Here is a 19076-nt window from a genome sequence, read left to right as displayed (position 1 = left end):
ACACAGGGTGCTGCTCTCCTTGGGGAGTGTGGCACCCACCCAGGAGGGGCAGGGCTGCTGCCTCCAGTGGGGACAAATCCCCTGCCGGGGGAGCCATTTTCTCGCTGCAATCTGGGCCGTGTCTGGGACCTCCATCCTGAGACAAAGCCTCTGTGAGCAGGGTGCTGGGGTGACAGCCGGCCACGCCAGGGTCCCCATCCTGAGCCCCTTGCCCCGCATCCAGCCACACCTGCTTTCTGCCCATTTTTATTGCCACCTCCTCGTCCTCCAGACGCTGAGACCCACGTACAGAAGAGCGGTGCAAACGGGGTGCCCGAGCCGGCGGGGTTGGGGGTTGGGGGTGCAGGTGGTGGAGGGACTTCCCGCGGGGTCCTGCCCCACTGGCGGTGGGTGACCGGGTGAGATCGGGCGCTGGGTGGGTGCAGCCCTGGGAGCCACTGCTAGCCCAGGGGGGCGGGCTGGGCCCCGGGGGGCGGCCGGTCCTCACGGCATCGGTAGCTGCACCGGGCACGGTCAGGTTCCCCGAAGCCTTCAGCGGCGGAGGACGGCGGCCAGGGGGCAGAGCCAGGGCACGGCCCAGCCCGGCGGGTCCCGGGCCGGGGCGGCGGAGGTCCACGCGCCGGCGGCGCCCGTCCAGTTGCCGTCGCGGTACTCGACGCCGGCGCCTGACTCCAGCTCGCCGGCCAGCCGGGCCCGGCGCAGGGCCGCCCCCGCCGCCACGCCGGCCGCCGCTCCGGCCGCCGCCGCCCCCGCCACCCGCAGGGCCGCCCCGGCCGAGCCGTAGCGGGGCGGCGCCGCCCTCACCCGGCCGCGGGCGGCCCCCCGGGCCCCGCCGCGTGCGGCCCCCCGGGCTCCGCCGCGCCCGCCCTTGCCGGCCGCCGTGTCGCAGAAGGCGGCGGCCAGCAGCATCACCGCCCAGCAAGCCGCCGCGCCGCGCCGCATCCCGCCTCACCTGGGCAGAGGGAGAGCCCCGGCGCTCAGCCGCGGGTGCGCACGCGTGTGCCCCGCGCGGACGCGTGCGGGAGGGGCGGGCGGCGGTTCGCCCCCTGCGCGAGACGCGGGCACACGCGCAGGCTGAGCGCGCGTGCCTGGCTGGCACACGCGTGTCACGCCACAGCCCGCGGGTGGCATAAATGCGCTCTCGCCCCCACGCGGAAACGGCGTGCCCTCGCGCGTGCGTGCACACTCAGCCATGCACACTGGACGCGCGCCTGTGCACGCGCCTGCACGAGCTGCATGCACCTCCGCGCCCCGGCGTGCGCCCGCACCCGGCTGCAGCCCTGGGCGCCCCCGCGCAGGGCTCGCACACGCGCACGCCGTGACTGCACGTTGCTCACGCGCTCAGGCACGCTCCGGGGCACGCCGCGCACACACCGCGCACACACGCGGCCCGCATGTGTCGTGTCCGTGTCCGTCCCTCCCCCCCCCCCGTCACCACCCCCCGCCGGCACCGTGCACGCCGCCCCCGCCCGCGGGGCTCACCCGGCCCGGGGCTGCCGCTGGCTCGCTCCGCTCCGCTCCTCCCCGGCCGCGCTCCCGCCGCCGCGCGCTCAAAGCCGCCGCGCCCCCCCCTCCGCCGCCACTCCACGCGCGGGGGTGGGGGCGCGTGCTTGGGGCCGCGCGGCGGCAGGGGGCGCGCGCGGAGGGAGCGGGGCACGGCGTCCACGCCGGGCCGCCCGTGGCGGTGCGTGCAGCCGCGGGAAGCGGCGGAGGAAGCGCCCCCCCCCACCCCCAGCGGTCCCGCCCCGCGGCGCCGCTAAACGCTCCCAGCCCAGCCTGGGACCCACTCGCGTCCCGCGGCGCGGGGACGCGGGCAGGACGGCAGCGCCGCCGCCACCAGGCCCGATGGGCGCGGGCCCGGGAGCCCCTCCCCCGCGGCCTGCTCCGGCCACGGGGCCGTAGGTCCCACGGCCGCGGCCCGGCCCCCGAGCAGCGCGCCAGGGGCGGGGCGCGGAGGCACGGCCTCGACCAATGGGGCTGGCACGCTGCGGGGCGGGGCCGTTTCGGCCAATGGGCCCTGGGCGGGGCGGAGCGACAGCGGGCGGAGGGGCGGGGCGGGGCTGCTGCTCAGCGCTCCGCCATGGCCGGCTCGCTGCGCGCGCTCCTCGGCCCCGCCGCCACCGCCGCCGCCGCCGCGCGCCGCCGCGCGCTGGTCCCGTCGCCGCCCCGCCCCTTCCTCGGGGCGCGGGCCTGCAGCGCCGGTGAGCGGGGCACCGGGGCGGGCACGGGGGGCCCCTGGCGGTGGGGAGCAGGCGCCATGCACCGGGGCGTCAACACCGGGCACCGGGTCTCGGCGCCCTGCGTGGGGCCTGGCACCGGGTCCCTGCGGTCACGTACGGGCTGTGGCACCACGTACCAGGGTCCTAGCATCGCGCATCGGGCCACGTACGGTCCCAGCACCGTGCATCCTGCCAGCACCTTGCAACGGGGTGCCTGCAGCGTGCACCGGGGCCCCCCAGCACGGCACGCCGGCTCGGCGTGCGCTGGTCGCTGGGCTGCACCTGCCGGGGCCAGGATCGCAGCGGGAACGCCCCGCGGGGCCGAGCCCCCAGGCCCCGAGGTGACGGCGGGCTGGCTGCCAGGCCCCGCTGGCACGCACCCGCCGCCTTGAAGGTCGCCTTAAAATAGCGCGGGGTCGCGGCAGCGCCCGGGGCCTTGCCGCAGCGGGGCGGGCGGGCGATTCTCACCCGGCTGCAGGCAACCAGCTGCCTAACCGGACGGTGCCCGGGGCGGCGGCAGGGGCCCTGTTCCAGTACCTGGCGGTGCAGAAGACGGGAGCACGGCAGAGCGTGGGCCTGATCCGGCTGAACCGGCCGCAGGCGCTGAATGCCCTCTGCGAGGGGCTGATGGAGGAGCTGCGGCGGGCACTGGACACGCTGGAGAACGACCCACAGGTGGGGGCCATTGTCATCACCGGCAGCGAGAAAGCCTTCGCAGGTAGGGCGGGGTGCCTCGCCCCTCTGTGGATTTTAGGGGGTGGAGGGTGTTCGGTGTCCCACCCTGTTGCCTTTCGTAGCTGGCGCAGACATCAAGGAGATGCAGAATAAAACCTTCCAGCAGTGCTACAGCGGTGGCTTCCTCGCTGGCTGGGACAAGGTCTCCACTGTCCGCAAGCCCATCATCGCCGCCGTCAATGGCTATGCTGTGAGTCCCCTCCCACTCTCCCTGCACCTCCCGGCTCAGCCCCAGCACCCCCTGACCCCCCTCTTCCTCCCCTGTCCCAGCTGGGTGGCGGGTGCGAGCTGGCCATGATGTGCGACATCATCTATGCTGGGGAGAAGGCGCAGTTCGGGCAACCCGAAATCCTTCTGGGCACCATCCCAGGTGAGCAGGGGGCACCCACCAAGTAGGGTCCACCCCGGCCAGAGCAGAGACAGCGGGGACACCCGGGTAATCCCTCTCTGGACCTTTACCTTCCCTGAATGACTCCAGGTGCTGGAGGGACTCAGAGGCTGACCAGGGCAGTGGGGAAGTCGCTGGCAATGGAGATGGTTCTCACTGGGGACCGGATTTCAGCAGCAGAGGCAAAAGAGGCAGGTAGGGTGGTGGGCCAGCCCGGGCACTGTGGGGGTTTAGTGGGGAGCCATGCCCCCACCCCACCACCTCCCACCACCCATCCTAGGTCTGGTCAGCAAAGTCTTCCCTGTGGATAAGCTGCTGGACGCGGCCATCGCCTGCGCCGAGAAGATCGCCAACAACTCCAAGCTGGTGGCTGCCATGGCAAAAGAGTCGGTCAATGCTGGTAGGGGCTGGGGGGCCAATGGGGAACCTTCTGGGGGGCTGCGGGGCCAGGCAGCGGGGTGTCCCCAACTTCTCCCTTGCTCTCAGCCTTTGAGACCACGCTGGCCGAGGGGACCAGGACAGAGAAGAGGCTTTTTTACGCCACCTTTGCCACCGTGAGTAGAGGCATGGCCCCGTTACATGGGGGGATAGCAGGGCTGCTGCAGCCCCCCCTCCCAACCTCACCTCTCCACTCATCACAGGACGACCGCAAGGAGGGGATGACAGCATTTGTGGAGAAGCGCAAGGCAAACTTCACTGACAGCTGAGCCCAGGGTGGTGCAGGTTACCACGGCTGCCTGCTGCTCATCAACCCCCTGTGTCACCCCACGGAGGGGTCCGGGACCTGGCAGCGAGCGATACGTGTGTGGGGTGAGACAACCAGCAGCAAGGACCACCTTTGCCATCACTATTAAAAGGTTTTCCTGGCGCTGACGGGAGATGGGATATCCTTGCTCTGGGGTCCCCCCTGAGCTGTGAAATGTTGGGGTTCACTCACACACACCACACACCCCCTGTCACGTTGCTCACAGGTGCTGGACTGGGCAAGAGCAGCCTTGTGAACCAGTAGGTCTGTGTGTCCCCGGGGGAGGGGACAGGCTGTGGCATCTTCTTGGGCACAGCACCGGTGTGCTGAGTTTGCCCAATCTCAGCCCTGCCTGGACTGGACTGAAGGCCAGCGTGATGGGCTGAGTCCCCTGCCCCAAGGCATCATCCTCACCCTGCTTGGGATCTTGGGGCGAGCCCAAGGAGGGGGATCTCCCAGATGTGGGGGCCCTGCACTTAATGGTAGGTTTCTAGTAGTAATGAGGAGCCCACCAGAATGTGGAACAGGGAATGGGTTTATTGGGGGGGGGGGGGGGGCGGCTCAGGAGTGGGTAGTGAGGGATGAGTCGCCTTGGGAAGCTGCAGGGCCAGCTCCCACCCCTCATTTTGCAACCTAGGGATGTTTCTGCTTAGCTGTGGTGGATATAGTCACGGTCCTCCTCTGGGCCACTCTGCACCTCCAGGGACAGCATCCAGGGTGGCACGCGGACATCGGCCTCCATGGCATTGTCCTGAGGGTGGTAGAGGTGGTCACGGTCCTCCTCAGGTGCCGCCTGACCCCGTCGAGCCCAGACACTTCTGGAGATGACCTTTATACGTGGTTCCACCTCTTCAGAGATCTCACCCTCCTCCAGCAGCTCCACAGCTTGTATGCCTGGAATGCTGGAAGAGGGGAGCAAAATCAGCAAGGAAGGGTTGCAGTGCATTAGAGTTACTATAGATCCCCTTGCCCCAGGGGAATCCCACCCTATCAGGGTGCAGGGAACCTGGCAAGACACACACACCTGCCAGAGCTGCAGTTAGGATCTCGGGGAGCAAACAGGCTAATTTAGCTGCTTATCCTGCACACGGGCTAGATGAGTTCAGGACATCAGCACTGTAGCACCCACAGACCCCCACCACCACCAGCAAAGGGAAACCAGCCAGGGTCTCAGTGCTCTGAGATTTTGGGTGATTTGGGGCAAAGATGGAGCTGAGAGCCCCTTAATTTTGGGGGGCACAAAGCAACAAGGAAAATTTATTTCCCCCTGGAACACTTTATGTTTCGGGGTGTTGCTTTGTTGTTTTTTATAAGCCAGGGTACGGGCACCTGAAGGTGCAGGGAGCCCGTGACCACCTCTTACATTTCCTTGGCCAAATCCTGCTCCATGGCGAGGTCCTTCTGCCCTGTGTCACTCAGAGCCTGCAGGGAGAGAGGGGGATGCCAGGTGGGTGGCACAGATCACGCATGGGTCTCCCCACTCACCACAGGGGACAGTGGGAGACTGAGGCGGAGGGTGGGGGCTCACCTGGGTGCCCCCAGATGCAGGCAGGAGAAGGGCAGCGCCCAGCAGGATGGTGATGCTGCAGAGCCGCATGGCTGTAGAGCTGGCAGAGAGCTGGCGGAGGAGCCACATTGGCAGCAGCTGTGTTGGCTGGTGCCTGCCTGCACCCAAAGCGCCTGCCTCCACCCTGTGCTCATGGTGTCTGCCTGCATGTCTTTATGCAGGGCACCTGCCTGCAGCCTGCACCCACAGCACCTGTGTGCACCTGCCTGTGGCCAGAGTGCCCACCTGTGTCCTGCACTGGGTGGCTGCCTGCATCTGCCTGCGCTGAGCACCTGCCTGCACCTTGCACTTGCAGTGCCCAGCTGCACCTGCAGTCCCTGCCTGCACCCCGCGCCCACAGTCCCTGCCTGCACCCCGCACCCGCTGTCCCAGCCGCACCCGCCGTGCCTGTCCGCACCCGCAGTGCCTGCTCACAGGCTGTGTCCGGGCCCACAGCTCCTCCGTGACCCGCAGCGCCCAGCCCAGCCCAGCCCAGCCCGGGCCCCCCGTACCGCTCCGTAGCTGCCCCTGCGGCCGCCCGGCGCTCGCCCCGCACTTTGCCCGCGGGCGGCTGCGGCCACCGCCGGCTCCGCCCGTCCCGCGCGGCACGGGGTGGGGCCGGCACGCGGCACTGGGTGGGGCCGGCGCCGCGCGGGGCAGCGGGGCGGCGGGTGACGCCGCCGGGCACTGGGGCACGCGCCCCCCTGCCCCGTGCACCGGAGCACGCGCGTCCCCGCGCACCCGGGTGTTCGCGCCCCCCGCGCACCCGGGGACAGGCGTCCCCGCGCCCCGGCTCGGCCGTCCCGGTTTGGCGACGGAGCGAGCGGCCTCGTGCCAGCCCTGGCCGCGCGCCGGGGCAGGCGGGGAGCAGAGCGGGGCCGCCAGAAGCCCCCTCGGAGCTGGCGCCGGGTCCGGCTGCGGCACAGAACGAGGCGCGTTGGCACAGCCGGGCCCGCGGGCGGGGCGTGCAGCGGCAGGACGTGGCCGGGGGGCGTTGGAAGGGGCCTGCCAGGACCACCCAGCCTGGCCCCCAGCCGTGGGCAGGGGCGTCGCAGGGCGCAGCCGGGCCCTGGCCCGTATGGGAGCACGGTCTGTTCCAACTCGTCACAGCTGAAGAGCCGTATTTGCTCTCTGAAGTCAAACTGCAACGGGGTGGCGGCCGCAGCGGCACGCCTGGGCCGAAGCCCTCTCCAAGGAATGGGTCTCCCCGAGGCCCCCGGGCGGGACAGGGAGGTGGTCCCGGCAAGGCAGGCAGGGGCTGAAGGCGCAGCAGTGCCCGCTGCGTGCGGGTGCAGGCACACATCTCCCACCGGGCTGCCAGGCACTGGCGTTTGCTCGGCAGTGACGCAGCAAACGGATCGGCTTCAATAAAGCGCCATCCAGCGCCATGGCTGCCCCCCGACCCCTCACCCCCCCGACCCCCCCCCCCCCCCCCCCCCCTCCGCCTGCTCCCCTGCCAGCTTCGGGACTTCTTTGATGCCCCAGGCTGCTCAAGCCACCCCTGTGGCTTCCTGGCTGCTCAGTGATGCTACATCCTGTTCCTGAATCTGCAAGTTCTCCTGGTTGCACCACAAAGCTCGGTGCAGGTGCATAGCGTGCTTTTCTGTGCATTCACTGTGCTTGTGTTCATGTGCATCTTGGGCCATGGATGTGCTTGGCTGCAAATGCATGTGCATGCTGTGTGTGTGCATCTGCTGTGCACATGTGTACATGCACATGGGTCATGCCAGGGGGTATGTGCATGTGTGCTGCTCGAGTCCTGTTCCACGCGTGCCTTTGCTCACACGCGGTGGTTTGCCAGCGTGTGCATCTGTGTATGTCCAACCAGCATGTGTCCTTCTGATGGCCTCTGCTGGGTAACTGCCTGCTCCTGCCTGCACAGAAAGCAGGGGGCTGGAAAATTTTACTTACAGCAAACCCCACAAGGGAAAAAAAAACCAAAGGGAAATCCAAGTTTCGGCTTGAAATAAGGATTTTTTGAAAGCCACTGGCCAGGTGGGAAACACTTGCCCATAGACTCTGGGAAAAAGTTGGTAACGCAGAAGAGAGCTAGCCATGAGCCTTGAGGGTGTAACTGCAATTTTTATTTTGTTTTTAATAGCAAGGGCAGCCACTCCAGACACACGGAGTCTGGAAAAAAGGAAGGAAGGAATTTCCTGGCAGGAACTTTGGACACAAACATGTAAAGGAGAGCAGATCCGGGCTGCTGCTGTGTGATCTTTGTACCATCACAGGCCAAAGCCTGCAGGCATCTCCAGGGCATGGTGCCCGCTTCAAATTTCCAGTGGGGGGGAAAAAAGCCCAGTGAGGGGCTTCCAGTGTTCAAAAGTGATTTTTGATCATTGCTGGTCCCTGCTGAGAGAAGCCACTGGGAGGCATGGGGCAGGAGAACCAGGGTGGCAGCCACAAAGGTGGTGACACAGCCTGGTCTTCCCTGGTCCCATGGCCAGTCTGTGTGGGACCAGCAGCCTGCTGGGGGGGGGCTGTGCACAGAGAGGTGTGGAGGTGCGGGGGGCATGTGCTCGGAGAGGCGTGGAGGTGTGTATGAGGTGTGCGTGCCTGGGTGGCTGTGGGGTGCAAGGTGTGTGTGTGGTGGTGGGGAGAGGCCGCAGTGTGTGCAGGGGGCGTGCCTGCTGGGAGGTGTGCGTGCGTACAGGGGCGTCTGCATGTGTCCGTGGGGGTGCCTGTGGGCTGCGTGGGTGCAGAGGTGTGCGCAACCAGGACTGTGGTTACTGGCGTGTGTGTACAGGTCTGCACAGGAGTATGGGTATGGGGCAGGGGGTGTGTGTGTGTGCGCATGCACGGGGCATGGGTACATGGGTGGCTCTGCGCTCTAGCTGACTGCTCCCCTCTCTCCCCACCTAGGCCTCCCTCTTGTCCTCCCTCCTTCCATCCCTCCCTCCCTCATCCCTCCTTCCTTCCCTCCCTCCATGCCTGCTCCTGCCCCTTTGGCCTGGCAGCAGACACTACCCCACCCCGTGCCCCGCTCTGCCAGCCAGTCTCTCCTGGGGCTGCCTGCTCTCCTCCCAAAGTGATCCGGGTCTTCCTGCTGGAGACAGCTCTCTCCACAGGCTGAGGAGCAAGTATTAAGGCCAGACAAGCTGGCCAAGTTTTAAACAGAGCAAAGCATTTTAAACTCCCAGGGAAATCTCCTCCATCTCTGTAAGCACCATTCCCTGCTCCTATTCGCAAGAATTTTTCAAAGTCCTTTTTATCCCTTGTTCTTCCCAGAGAGGGGGAAGGGAAAAAAAGCAATTATAGATCCTAAGCTTCTTGAATAAATGTTGTTCCATCAACCTCTTTTTTCTCCTTTATGGTGGACAATTTTATAAGCGTTATGATTCAATAGGACCCAAAGACCTGGTGGCAGCATGCTGAGCCTGGCTCTGTGTTTCCCATCAATCTTTACTCCTGGCAGGATGAGATTAAAAAGGAAGGGAAAGATGAATCTCCATCTCAACTCGATTTTGGGGGTATTTGGAGTAACAAGAAATTCATTCTTCACATCTGACTCTGCCTGGGCTTCAGAACAGCATTTAAATTCTCGATGAAGCGATTATGTAAAAATTCCTTTATTTATTCACCTAGTTGGAAGTCACTTTAACTCCCCGTGGAAATCAGCTGCATGGCACCAGCATGCTTTTCCTGGACCAGGAAAACCTTTTGCATGAGTTTCAGAGTAAGCACAGGGGAATGGAACAAGACTTCAGTGAGAAGGAAAGGGTCAGAATTAAGGACATTGGTTTTCCGTTTTCTTTTCTCTTTTTGTCAGTGGTTCCAGCTTCCACACAGTCAGCAGATTTTGTCTTGGAGTTTCTTGAATGTTTTTTCCCCAAAAAGACCAAAAAAAAATAAAAATCCTGCATAGTCTCAGCTCCAGCAGCTGATTTGCTCTCACCTCCACAGTGCAGTGCTCCACTGCAGTCTGAGACTCTTTCTGTGAGTTACTAATGCGGAGTTCAACCTGCCCCACGTCTGTGGGCTATCCCAAGGGCTGTCCTTGCTGGGAGCTTTTAAAAACTCTGTAAGAAAATGAATGAATGAAATTAAAGAATTAATTATTGTAATGTACACCGCTCTTCCTCTGAATTTTATTTTGATTCTCCCTTGTGCAAACAGGGCTGGCAAGGAAGCACGACACCCTGCCACCAGTCCAGCTGAGGAGGCTGGGGGGATGCAGGGCTTCCTGCAGGAAGAGGGAAGACAGTATTATTTTGCTTGGTGTTATCCCTGCTGCGTTTTTGGCAGTGAACCCCTGCAAGTTTTTCACAAAGCCTGTGCAATGTCTGCAGCTGCCTCGAGTTTCAGAACAGCATTTAACATTTGCAAGATCAGGCAAGATGTGACCATCTATCTAGAAAGCCACTGCTGCCCGGAGTGGTCCTGGCACTGATGAGATACAAACCCTCACAGCACAAAGGCAGATAAATTTATTTGTAGTTTGATTTCAGAGGGGATCAGAAAAGATAATGTTGTGTCTCAGGAAGGATAAATATAAGCATGAGTTGGCTCTGAAATGCTGCTAAAGGGAGGTGGTACAGAGACACAAAGGCCTGCAGCAAAGCACCTCCCATGGTACTGATGTATCCAAACTGCTGCTGCACTATCCCTGTTTTCCCCCTTCTGCCTTCCCTGTATGGAGCGGGACCCTCGCACACAACTGCAAATACCCCTGCTTGACCATGGTGCCATCACTAACATTTGCAGGCAGCAGTGGCTGGCACCTTCTCATCTTGCACTAATCTGGTGCACTGACCTTCAGACTTTCTTCCTTGGTCCTTTAAATCCTCGGGTAGCACCTTGTCCAAAGCAAATTGTGGATGGGATCCTGGAAAGGGAGACAGCTTTAATACATGTTAACAGCCCACCTCTTGCAGCCCACAGAATATATGTCTTGTGTAGCATTTCAGGCTCCCACAGTAGGAAGAACAAAGTATCAGAGGAGCAGGACATCTAAACCACCAAAGTGTAATTAAAAAAATCAGTGAAATACTGGTCTGTTTTCCTGTTTATTCTGCACATTTCACTTATGTTCTGGAGGCCTCTCCTCTCTTTACAGCCAGGTGTAAGGTATCATAAAATGTAGTAAGCCATTAGCTATGTTCTAGGGAAGAACACAGGGAGAGTTCCAGGGAGTCAGTCAACCCCACGCATCATGACCAGCTTTGCTAAGAGGAAAAGAAAGGTGGTTGTCAAGAAGACGTAGATGAAACATTCTACAAGCAGAGGGAAGAAGTCTCATGATCACTGGCCCTTGTTCTTGTGGGGGATTTAAACCTACCAGATGTCTGCTGGAAATACAACACAGCGGAGAGGAAACAGCCTAGGAGGTTCCTGGAGCGTGCAGAAGATAACTTCCTGACACAGCTGGGCAGTGAGCCGGCCAGGGGAGATGCCCCACTGGACCTGCTGTTAACAGACGGGGAAGGACTGGTGGGTGGTGCAGTGGTCAGAGGACATCTCGGGCATAGTGATCACGAGATTACAAGAGTTTTCAGCTCTCAGAGAAGTAAGGAGGGGGATCTGCAGAACCGCTACCTTGGCCTTCCAGAGGGCCAGCTTTGGCCTGCTTAACAGCCTGGTTGGCAGAGTTCCTTGGGAGATAGTTCTGAAGGGCCAAGGGGCCCAGGCAGGCTGGGCATTCTTCAAGAGGGAAGTCTTAAAGGCGCAGGAGCAGGCTGTCCCCATGTGCCCAAAGACACTGCCGGCTGGCCTGGCTGGACAGAGCTTTGGCTGGAACTCAGGGAGAAAGGAGAGTCTGCCACCTTTGGAGGAAGGGGCAGGCCCCTCTGGAGGACTCTAAGGATGTTGTGAGGTTATGCAGGGCGCAGATCAGAGAGGCAAAAGCCCAGCTAGAGCTCAGGCCGGCTGCTGCCGTAACAGATAACAAAAAACATTTTTACAAACGCATTGGAATCAAAAGGAGGGCCAAGGAGAATCTGCACCCTGTATTGGATGCAGCAGGGAACACTGCCACAAAAGACGAGGAAAAGGCTGAGGTACTTCACGCTTTCTGTGCCTCAGTCTTTACCAGTAAGACCAGCTTCCCTCTGGGAACTCAGCCTCCTGAGCTGGAAGATGGGGATGAGGAGGAGCACAATGAAGTCCCCACAGTCCAGGAGGAAACGGTCAGTGACCTGCTGCTCCACTTAAATGGGCACAAGTCTATGGGGCCAGATGGGATCTGCCCGAGGACACTGAGGGAGCTGGCAGAGGAGCTCATCAAGCCACTCTCCATCATTTATCAACAGTCCTGGCTAACTGGGGAGGTCCCAGAAGACTGGACATCAGCCAGTCTTGTGATATCCACCTACAAGAAGGGCAGGAAGGAGGATCTGGGGAACTACAGGCCTGTCAGCCTGACCTTGGTGCTAGGGAAGGCTATAGAGCAGCTCATCCTGAGCACCATCACACAGCATGTGCAGGACAACTGAGGGATCAGGCCCAGCGAGGATGGGTTTGTGAAAGGCAGGTCCTGCTTGACGAACTTCATCTTCTTCTACAACAAGATGACCTGCCTAGGGGATGAGGGGAAGGCTGTGGATGCTGTCTACCTGGACCTAAGTAAAACCTTTCACACCATTTCCCACAGCATTCTCCTGGAGAAACTGGCTGCTCATGACTTGGACAGGTGTGCTCTGTGCTGGGTAAAAAGCTGGCTGGACAGCTGAGCCCAAAGAGTGGTAGTAGATGGAGTTACATCCAGGAGCTACCTCAAAGGAGGCTGTAGGCAGGTGGGGGTCAATCTTTTCTCCCAGGTAACAAGCGACAGACAGGAAGAAATGGCCTCAAGTTACCCCCAGGGAGGTTTAGATTGGATATTAGGAAAAACTTATTCACTGAAAGGGAGATGAAGCATTGGAACAGGCTGCCCAGGGAAGTGGTAGAATCACCATCCTTGAAGGTGTTAAAAATATATGTGGTGCTTAGAGACATGGTTTAGTGCTGGACTTGGCAGTCCTGGGTTAACAGGTTGGACTTGACGATCTCAAAGGCCTTTTCCAATCTATAAATGATTCTATGGACAGTTGCAGTGGGTTTTTTTGTGGAAGGACATGATTGTGAAGAGCAGGAGAGCAGAAGCAGCTGTAAAAGCATGGCCTCTCAGCAGCAAATTCTCCTTTTGACCTGCAGCATCACACTGAATTCAAGGAACGGTTTCTTCCTGGTTTATAATCTGTTATGCTGGACAAAGCAGTGAAATTTAAAATGTCACCATGGCAGCTGCTTAGGGACAGGATTTTGTTAGGCAAACCATGACATGCAGAAGCAGATCCAACTGTCTGTAGTGTGTTGTAGATGCTTTCAGACTCCGCAACTCCTTACAAAGCCCTGAAACAGCAACGTTTACCTCATTTTACAGAGGCTGAGCTAATGCCAGTGAAAATGAGAGGGAGCTCAGGACAGACGTGGGTTTCCCTTGCATGGCACTCCAGCACAGTCCTGGGCTTAACGTGCTGCTTCCAGACTGCCAGCGTGTCACAGATGTGGCAAACACAAACCACAAGAATCCCTTTGCTAACTGGAATAGTTCAGGCAAAACCGTATTAACCTTTATGCTGTGAAATGATTAAAATGATCAAGAAAATGACACTGATCCAGGTGTTGGGAAGAGGATGGGACCTTTTGACAGCTACCTTGTATCTCATACAGGTTTTACAGCACATAACAAGGGGGATTTCAAAAGTCAAGGCAGCATCAAGCAATGTAAAGATTTTATGTAAACCCCCCCCCACTAAAATCACAATAAAACAGCAATGCTGCTCTGACCTTGCTAAACCTAAGATTCAGAGTAGGATGTTCACCTTTGTTTGTGCATTGTTCTGTGACTGCATGTGAGCACAGACAGCTACAATAAAAGGCACCAGCTCAGCCCTGAGGCAGCTAGGAAGGGAAAGTGTTACAAAGCAGGAACAAAACTTGTTTAGGTATTTTAGGAGAGTTATTATCTTCAGATACACACCATTCTGCAGTACCCTGGGAGGAAATCATGGGTGGGCAGACTAACAGAGGCTTACTGACACAGCTTTCATGTAATAGGCACACTCTGTCCTTGTTTATGCTTTTCTCTTTGAAGAATGGCTTTGAAAACATACATGGAAATCCTACCTCTTTTATCTTCAACACAGAAATACCGAGCCATCCTGCACTAGGCACTGCAAAATGCAGTTAAGATGATACAGTCCCAGCCCCAGAAATTTTTGCCTGTGCAAGACAACAGTACAGACCTGGATTTATACAGTCGTTTCTCTGGCACTGAGGGTCCAGGGCTGGCTGCAGGCTGAGGGATCTCCATGTTCTCACTGGGCCCTATTTCCATGGGGTCCACTTGGAACTGTTCCGATGTCTCCATGCTCACATCTGCTGGCACGCAGGCACCCTGCTTCGTGGGAGAGCTCACATGCTTGGGGCCACTGTAGAGACAAAATTGTACATCCTTTCTCAGTACCTGCCACGTAAGCCCAGAGCAAAGGAAATTGAAGTTAATTTATGATGAAACAGGTGAAGTCCCGACTTGGGTGAGTTAGTGCACAGAGGCACAGTTTGGCTGTGCAAACCACCAGGAGCAGCCAAAAAGGCTGCTTGAGAGCTGCATGATAGGCTTGTACGAGTTTCTACTTAAGTATTCAGGGTTGCTGCATTTGTCCCCAGGTTCTTTTCTTCAGTCCATAAAGCGTGACTCATTCAATGGTCTCGATTCCCTGAGAGGACTGTCCTTTACTGTACCATACTGCTGATGTCATGCTGCAGCCAAAGGTGACCATTAGCTTTTCATCCCTGGTTAAGGAGTCGGCAGCATTTGCAGCCAGCAGTTTCTTTCTTCTCTAAATGTCAAGCCACTTTTACTAAAGGGCAGTTGGGCCTGCTTGTAAAGTCTTTGAGCAGCTCTTCCCTTTTCAGTTTGCTGCACCCTAAAGTGTTTGGACCAGAACACACTTCATTTTTTGTTGCCACACTTGCCCCCAGAACGTCAGGCTGTGACATGATGGCAGTAACCGACAGCCTCCCGCATCCCCTCACTGCTTCTGTAATCAGCTGTATCCATGTTCAGAGCTGCATTACATCACTTCTAACTATTAACACACAGAAAGAAAAGGAGCTCTGAAGGTCTCTAGTTCAACCCTCTGTGCAGAGGGTTGCACTAGATGGTTCAACAGGCTTCACACCAGGCTGGCTACCCAAGCAAGCTCTGAAAGACTCCACAGACCCAGTCCCTATCTCTTTGGGCACCCATCCCAGGGACACACCACCCTGCCAGGCAAGAAATCTTGTCTCCATCCCATCACCCAGGTTTCTCATGAAAGCGTTAAACATCAGTCCTTGTATTAATCCCTGTGGTGAAAGCAGTGCTTGAAATGAATGGCCAGCTGAGAAAGCTGATCACCAAACTTACAAAGCCTCCCTCTGCTCTACTTGTGCTTTTGGGGAACAGGAATATTGCAAAGGGTTGGAGAGAAAAGCAGGAAACAATACAGCAAGATGCTGGGCTTTACATTTCCACTTGGAGGGAGCAGAGCCTGGAGCCACATGGAGAGAGAAATAAGACGTGCTTCAACATTAGGATAAAGTAAAATATTGCCACAGAAATACTTGCAAGTTTACCTGTTCTCACAAGCAGCAGAAAACATCATTTCTGAGCCTCTTAGGATATAAACTTGCTTAATCTGGAAAGAAAGTGTGACAGCAGAGAAGCACATCATCGCCTCTACAGGGGAAAACCAGCTGAGCTATTGCAGTTCTGCAGTTACCTTTTCACTTTCTTTGGTCTATCAAACCGAAAGTCAGCAGGATAAAGGTGAACAGTGACCAAGTGATCCTTTCTGTCCTTGCTGCTCTTGAACTTCTCTGCACAGCCTTCTACCAAACACTTGTACTGAAAGGCACGGGAGAAAAAAACCAAAAAGGCATAACTGGAAAAGGCAAGAGAGGTCAGCTGGGGACATGGGCGCCCTCCCCAAACTGTCAATCTCTAAGGGTGCACACCCATGCCGTGCACACCAGCCATGAGCGAAGGGCTAGGCATGGCGACTCACCATGTTTTGCTTCTCAGCCATTATCTGGAAAAGTGAGTCGTGCCACTCTAAGATGTGAATATCCAAGAGATGTCCAGATGGAAAGGAACGCTTGCAGAACGAACAGACGTTCCTGTGCAGCGTGTTGTAGTGGTGCTCGTAGCCTTCCACTGTATCAAAGACCTGGCAGCATCCAGAGATGTGACAACTGAATTCAGACACCCTGTGGGAAAATCAGGACATCCACATCTCAAATTAAATTAGAGCCTTCTTTTCCTCTTAAGTGGTGCTTTGATTAAGAATGAACAACAAGCAGCAATGCAAGAAATAAGCTGTTTTACCTTAAAGTTGCAGCTGTGAATTTAAAACTTTGTGCCAATGCTATTTAACAGGCATGTAGGATAAACTCACACAATCCTTAAAGTACTTCCTCAGTTTTATATACAAGAGCTGATTCTAAAGCAAGACAGATGTTCTCTCCCAGGCTTAGCTTTCCCAATTGGGGCTGTCTGTACCACACAGCTCTCTCACTATTCAGACTGGGTAAATAATAACATGCCACATGAATCCTCTTGTTTAGCTACAATCCCAATTTTCAGATATATTATAGATGCCTTCTGTGTTTATGGGGAACTCTCGGTGAAATGACACCACATCCAGCAAGCACAAGAAGGCAGTATTCAAACAGGCAGCTGACTGCAGCATGTAATACCGACTTCTGACCTTTTCAGCAAGACACTGCAGTTTGCAAACTGTATCACCTCATTTTCCTTTTCAAACCGCTTTGCAACGCATCCACGCCTTCTCCCTTTTAGCTTATTTCACATCCACGGCCTCTAAAGCCCGCAGGCAAGTGGAAGAGCACCCAGCCCAGCCCTGCACCCGTACAAGGCGAGCAGGCAGGGCTCACACCCACAGCGCCAGGCCACCCAGGCCACACGCCGCGGGACACCCGAACCAGGAGGCGCACCGCCGGTCAGGGCGATGCCAGGGCGGCGGGCGGGCCCGGCCTCACTTACTTGGGTCTCTCCGCCACCTCCGCCAGGCTGGTGAGGACACCCTGGAGGTAGAGGTGCCTGTGCACGTCCCCATCCTAGGAGAGGAGAGCGAGGCGGTGGGCAGGCCGGCCCCTTCGCAGGGCAGACCCCGCCCGGGCAGGGCAGACCCCGCCGCCCGGCGGAGGCAGGCCGCCGCGGAGAGGCCTGCGGGCACTCTGAGGCAGCGCGGCCGCCGCTCCCCGTACAGGCCGGGCCCAGGGGCCGACCCGAGGGGCTCGCCCGGCGCGGGGGAGGCCCCGGGCCCGCCGGCGGCGGCCGCTCACCTCGAGGACCGGGTGGTGCGCGCCGAGGCGCAGGCGGCGGGGGGCGAAGGCGAAGGGCGGGGCCGGCGGGGCCGGCGGGGCGCGGGGCGGGGGGCGGCGCGGGGGGCGGGGGGCGGCCCCTCCCGCAGTCGGCGGTGCAGCCCGGCCGGCAGCCGCAGCATGGCGCCGGGCGCGGGGGGGCGGGGCGCGCGGCCGGGCGGCTGCCGCGGGGGGAGTGCGCACGCGCGGGTCGCGCTTCCGGTCGCCGGCGGCGGCACTTCCGGGCGGGCAGGTAGGGCCGGCGCTGAGGCGCTGCCAGGGGCCGCCGCGGCCGTCGCGGGAGCCGCGGGCCCCCCGGGCGGGCCGAGGTGGGAAGCGGCCGGGAAGCCGAGGGACCCGCCGTGTCACCCGGCTCTTGGGAAGCTCTCGCATCCCGTGATAGGGGTGAGGAGTCGGTGGGCGGGGGGCTGTGGTGACCGCTCGTAGGGAGCATGCTAGGCTGGAGAAGGGGGCTCACAGAAGCCTTCGGGAATTGGAAAAGATGCGAACGCGAGGTCGTTGGGGACGCGGTGACCCGGACGGCAGCAGAGGCTGGGTGCCGGCTGGCTGGGGCGCAGCTGTGTAGAGGGGGACGTGGAGGCCCAGGGCAGCAGGGTGGGTGCGACCGGCGCTGCGGCCTGGTGCCAGCAAAGGCCGGTTCTCACCCGTGTTGGCAGGGACGTCGCCGGCAGGTAAAGCAAAGTGAACACCTCGTTTGTGACACCACATCCAAACCGCTTGGGCCAGTCCAGGGGCTCCCTTATGAGAGAGTTACAAACAAACTGGAGTGAGCCCAGGGAGGCCCTGGCAAGGGTGGGTGGAGGCCAGGGCGTGTGAGGAGAGGCTGTGGGAGCTGGGCTTGCTCTGCCAGAGATGAGGGGGTGAAGGGGGACCCAACGGCATCTCCTTCTGCCCGAATGGGTCCCAGAGCTGCTGGGGCCAGACTCTGCTAGGACAGGCACAGCGAGAGCCGCAGAGGTGCTGGCACAAGCTGCAGCATGGGAAATCCCAGTTGGATATTGGGATAAGATGTTTCCGCATGAGGATTGGGGCCCCAAGAAGTGGGGAAATCAGGATTTTTAAAGATATTTAAGCTTGAACTGGACAAGGCTGTGCACAGGCTGCTTTGATTTGATTTACTTTTGGATGGAGAGTTGGACTGAGGCAGCTGTTCCAGCCTAAATGATTCAATGATTTTGGCAAACTAGAAGTGTGTCTGTATGCTTGGTACTCTGCATCTGTACAGGGTGTCACAGTGAACTCTGTATTTGCATGAAGCCTCAGTCAGTCTCTTCTGTGGCCCTCATTTGAGTAACTTTGCAGAATTTGGTTCTTGTCTGTTAATAAAATGGGCAATAGAAGATAAAAGACCCCTAAACCTGGAAGAACTGCTTTTGAATAACTTCAGAAGCAGCAGCAGCAGCATGGGCCTGCTGCTGGAGCCAGCAATTTTGGCTGTCTGCAGTCTGTCAGTAGATGAACCAGCACTTCTTACGATGACTCAGTAACTTGTCCACCACCGGTGTGATTTTGAGATTGAAATGAGCTCTGCTGGCTCACCTACGTTAAGGTAGGGTTTGTACCAGTATAGTTAAATCAGGCATGATAATGAGTACCTCTGTTTTGCTGGCTTCCTCCACTTACATGTATTACTTTCTTCCAGTCAAATATTTTAGCATACTCTGAAGGCTTATAATGCGGTCAGGAAGTGTTCTTTGTGTGGGTATATTTCAATTTGCAGCAGTAAAATAATAACTTAACACCTTTGTTTCTGTATCCTGTGGAGCTTGTAGCCTCAGGTGGGAGTATGAGCGAGTTCCGCATTCACCACGATGTCAATGAGCTGCTCAGCCTACTGCACGTTCATGGTGGTGAAGGAGCTGAAGTCTACATCGATCTTCTGCAGAAGAATCGAACGCCATATGTTACCACAACCGTGTCTGCGCACAGCGCGAAGGTAAGTGTTGATGTACTGTACTTGCAGCTAAAATGTGTTTCAGACCTTATAGGGGGAGCTGGCAGGACTCCTGAGGCGGCATGCTTCCTTTGCAGTCGTTGATAGAGGTTCCTTCAACTCTGAGAGTACAGTCC

General features: G+C 58.6%; 5 protein-coding genes across 10 annotated transcripts in view; 2 read left to right on the top strand and 3 right to left on the bottom strand.

Moving 5' to 3' along the window:
• Positions 1 to 230: 230 nt before the first annotated feature.
• SPRN (shadow of prion protein) lies at positions 231 to 1955 on the bottom strand. The gene is made up of 2 exons (XM_040605890.1): positions 1483 to 1955; positions 231 to 952 (listed from the first exon to the last, which is right to left on the bottom strand). Exon 2 carries the CDS (start codon positions 940 to 942, stop codon positions 532 to 534), a length of 411 nt encoding a protein of 136 aa, XP_040461824.1. The 5' UTR covers positions 943 to 952; positions 1483 to 1955; the 3' UTR covers positions 231 to 531.
• A 110-nt stretch (positions 1956 to 2065) lies between these two features.
• On the top strand, positions 2066 to 4215 carry ECHS1 (enoyl-CoA hydratase, short chain 1). The gene is made up of 8 exons (XM_040605888.1): positions 2066 to 2201; positions 2740 to 2937; positions 3017 to 3144; positions 3225 to 3324; positions 3433 to 3537; positions 3623 to 3742; positions 3829 to 3896; positions 3984 to 4215. Exons 1-8 carry the CDS (start codon positions 2081 to 2083, stop codon positions 4047 to 4049), a joined length of 906 nt encoding a protein of 301 aa, XP_040461822.1. The 5' UTR covers positions 2066 to 2080; the 3' UTR covers positions 4050 to 4215.
• A 391-nt stretch (positions 4216 to 4606) lies between these two features.
• LOC121093503 (translation initiation factor IF-2-like) lies at positions 4607 to 7060 on the bottom strand. Its single transcript, XM_040605889.1, has 4 exons — positions 6146 to 7060; positions 5616 to 5694; positions 5451 to 5509; positions 4607 to 4989 (listed from the first exon to the last, which is right to left on the bottom strand). The coding sequence occupies exons 1-4, from the start codon at positions 6934 to 6936 to the stop codon at positions 4737 to 4739; spliced, it is 1182 nt and encodes a 393-aa protein (XP_040461823.1). The 5' UTR covers positions 6937 to 7060; the 3' UTR covers positions 4607 to 4736.
• Positions 7061 to 9189: 2129 nt separating this feature from the next.
• On the bottom strand, positions 9190 to 17378 carry ZNF511 (zinc finger protein 511). The gene is made up of 7 exons (XM_040606681.1): positions 16968 to 17378; positions 16666 to 16739; positions 15668 to 15869; positions 15383 to 15507; positions 13862 to 14047; positions 10390 to 10461; positions 9190 to 9655 (listed from the first exon to the last, which is right to left on the bottom strand). Exons 1-6 carry the CDS (start codon positions 17376 to 17378, stop codon positions 10392 to 10394), a joined length of 1068 nt encoding a protein of 355 aa, XP_040462615.1. The 3' UTR covers positions 9190 to 9655; positions 10390 to 10391.
• TUBGCP2 (tubulin gamma complex associated protein 2) overlaps positions 17218 to 19076 on the top strand; it is a 35609-nt gene continuing 33750 nt past the window's right edge. Inside the window, exons 1-2 of one of the 6 annotated variants that reach the window (XM_040606618.1) lie at positions 17218 to 17238; positions 18772 to 18942. In XM_040606618.1, coding sequence (XP_040462552.1) covers positions 18793 to 18942 — 150 coding nt within the window. In that variant the 5' untranslated portion in view covers positions 17218 to 17238; positions 18772 to 18792. The other 5 variants (XM_040606621.1, XM_040606619.1, XM_040606617.1 and 2 more) reach the window with 5 other exon arrangements.

The sequence above is a fragment of the Falco naumanni genome, chromosome 9 (genome assembly GCF_017639655.2).
Source record: "Falco naumanni isolate bFalNau1 chromosome 9, bFalNau1.pat, whole genome shotgun sequence".
NCBI classification, from domain to species: Eukaryota; Metazoa; Chordata; class Aves; order Falconiformes; family Falconidae; genus Falco; species Falco naumanni.
Note: the sequence above shows the minus strand (reverse complement) of the source record. Positions and strands in the feature narration are given on the sequence as shown.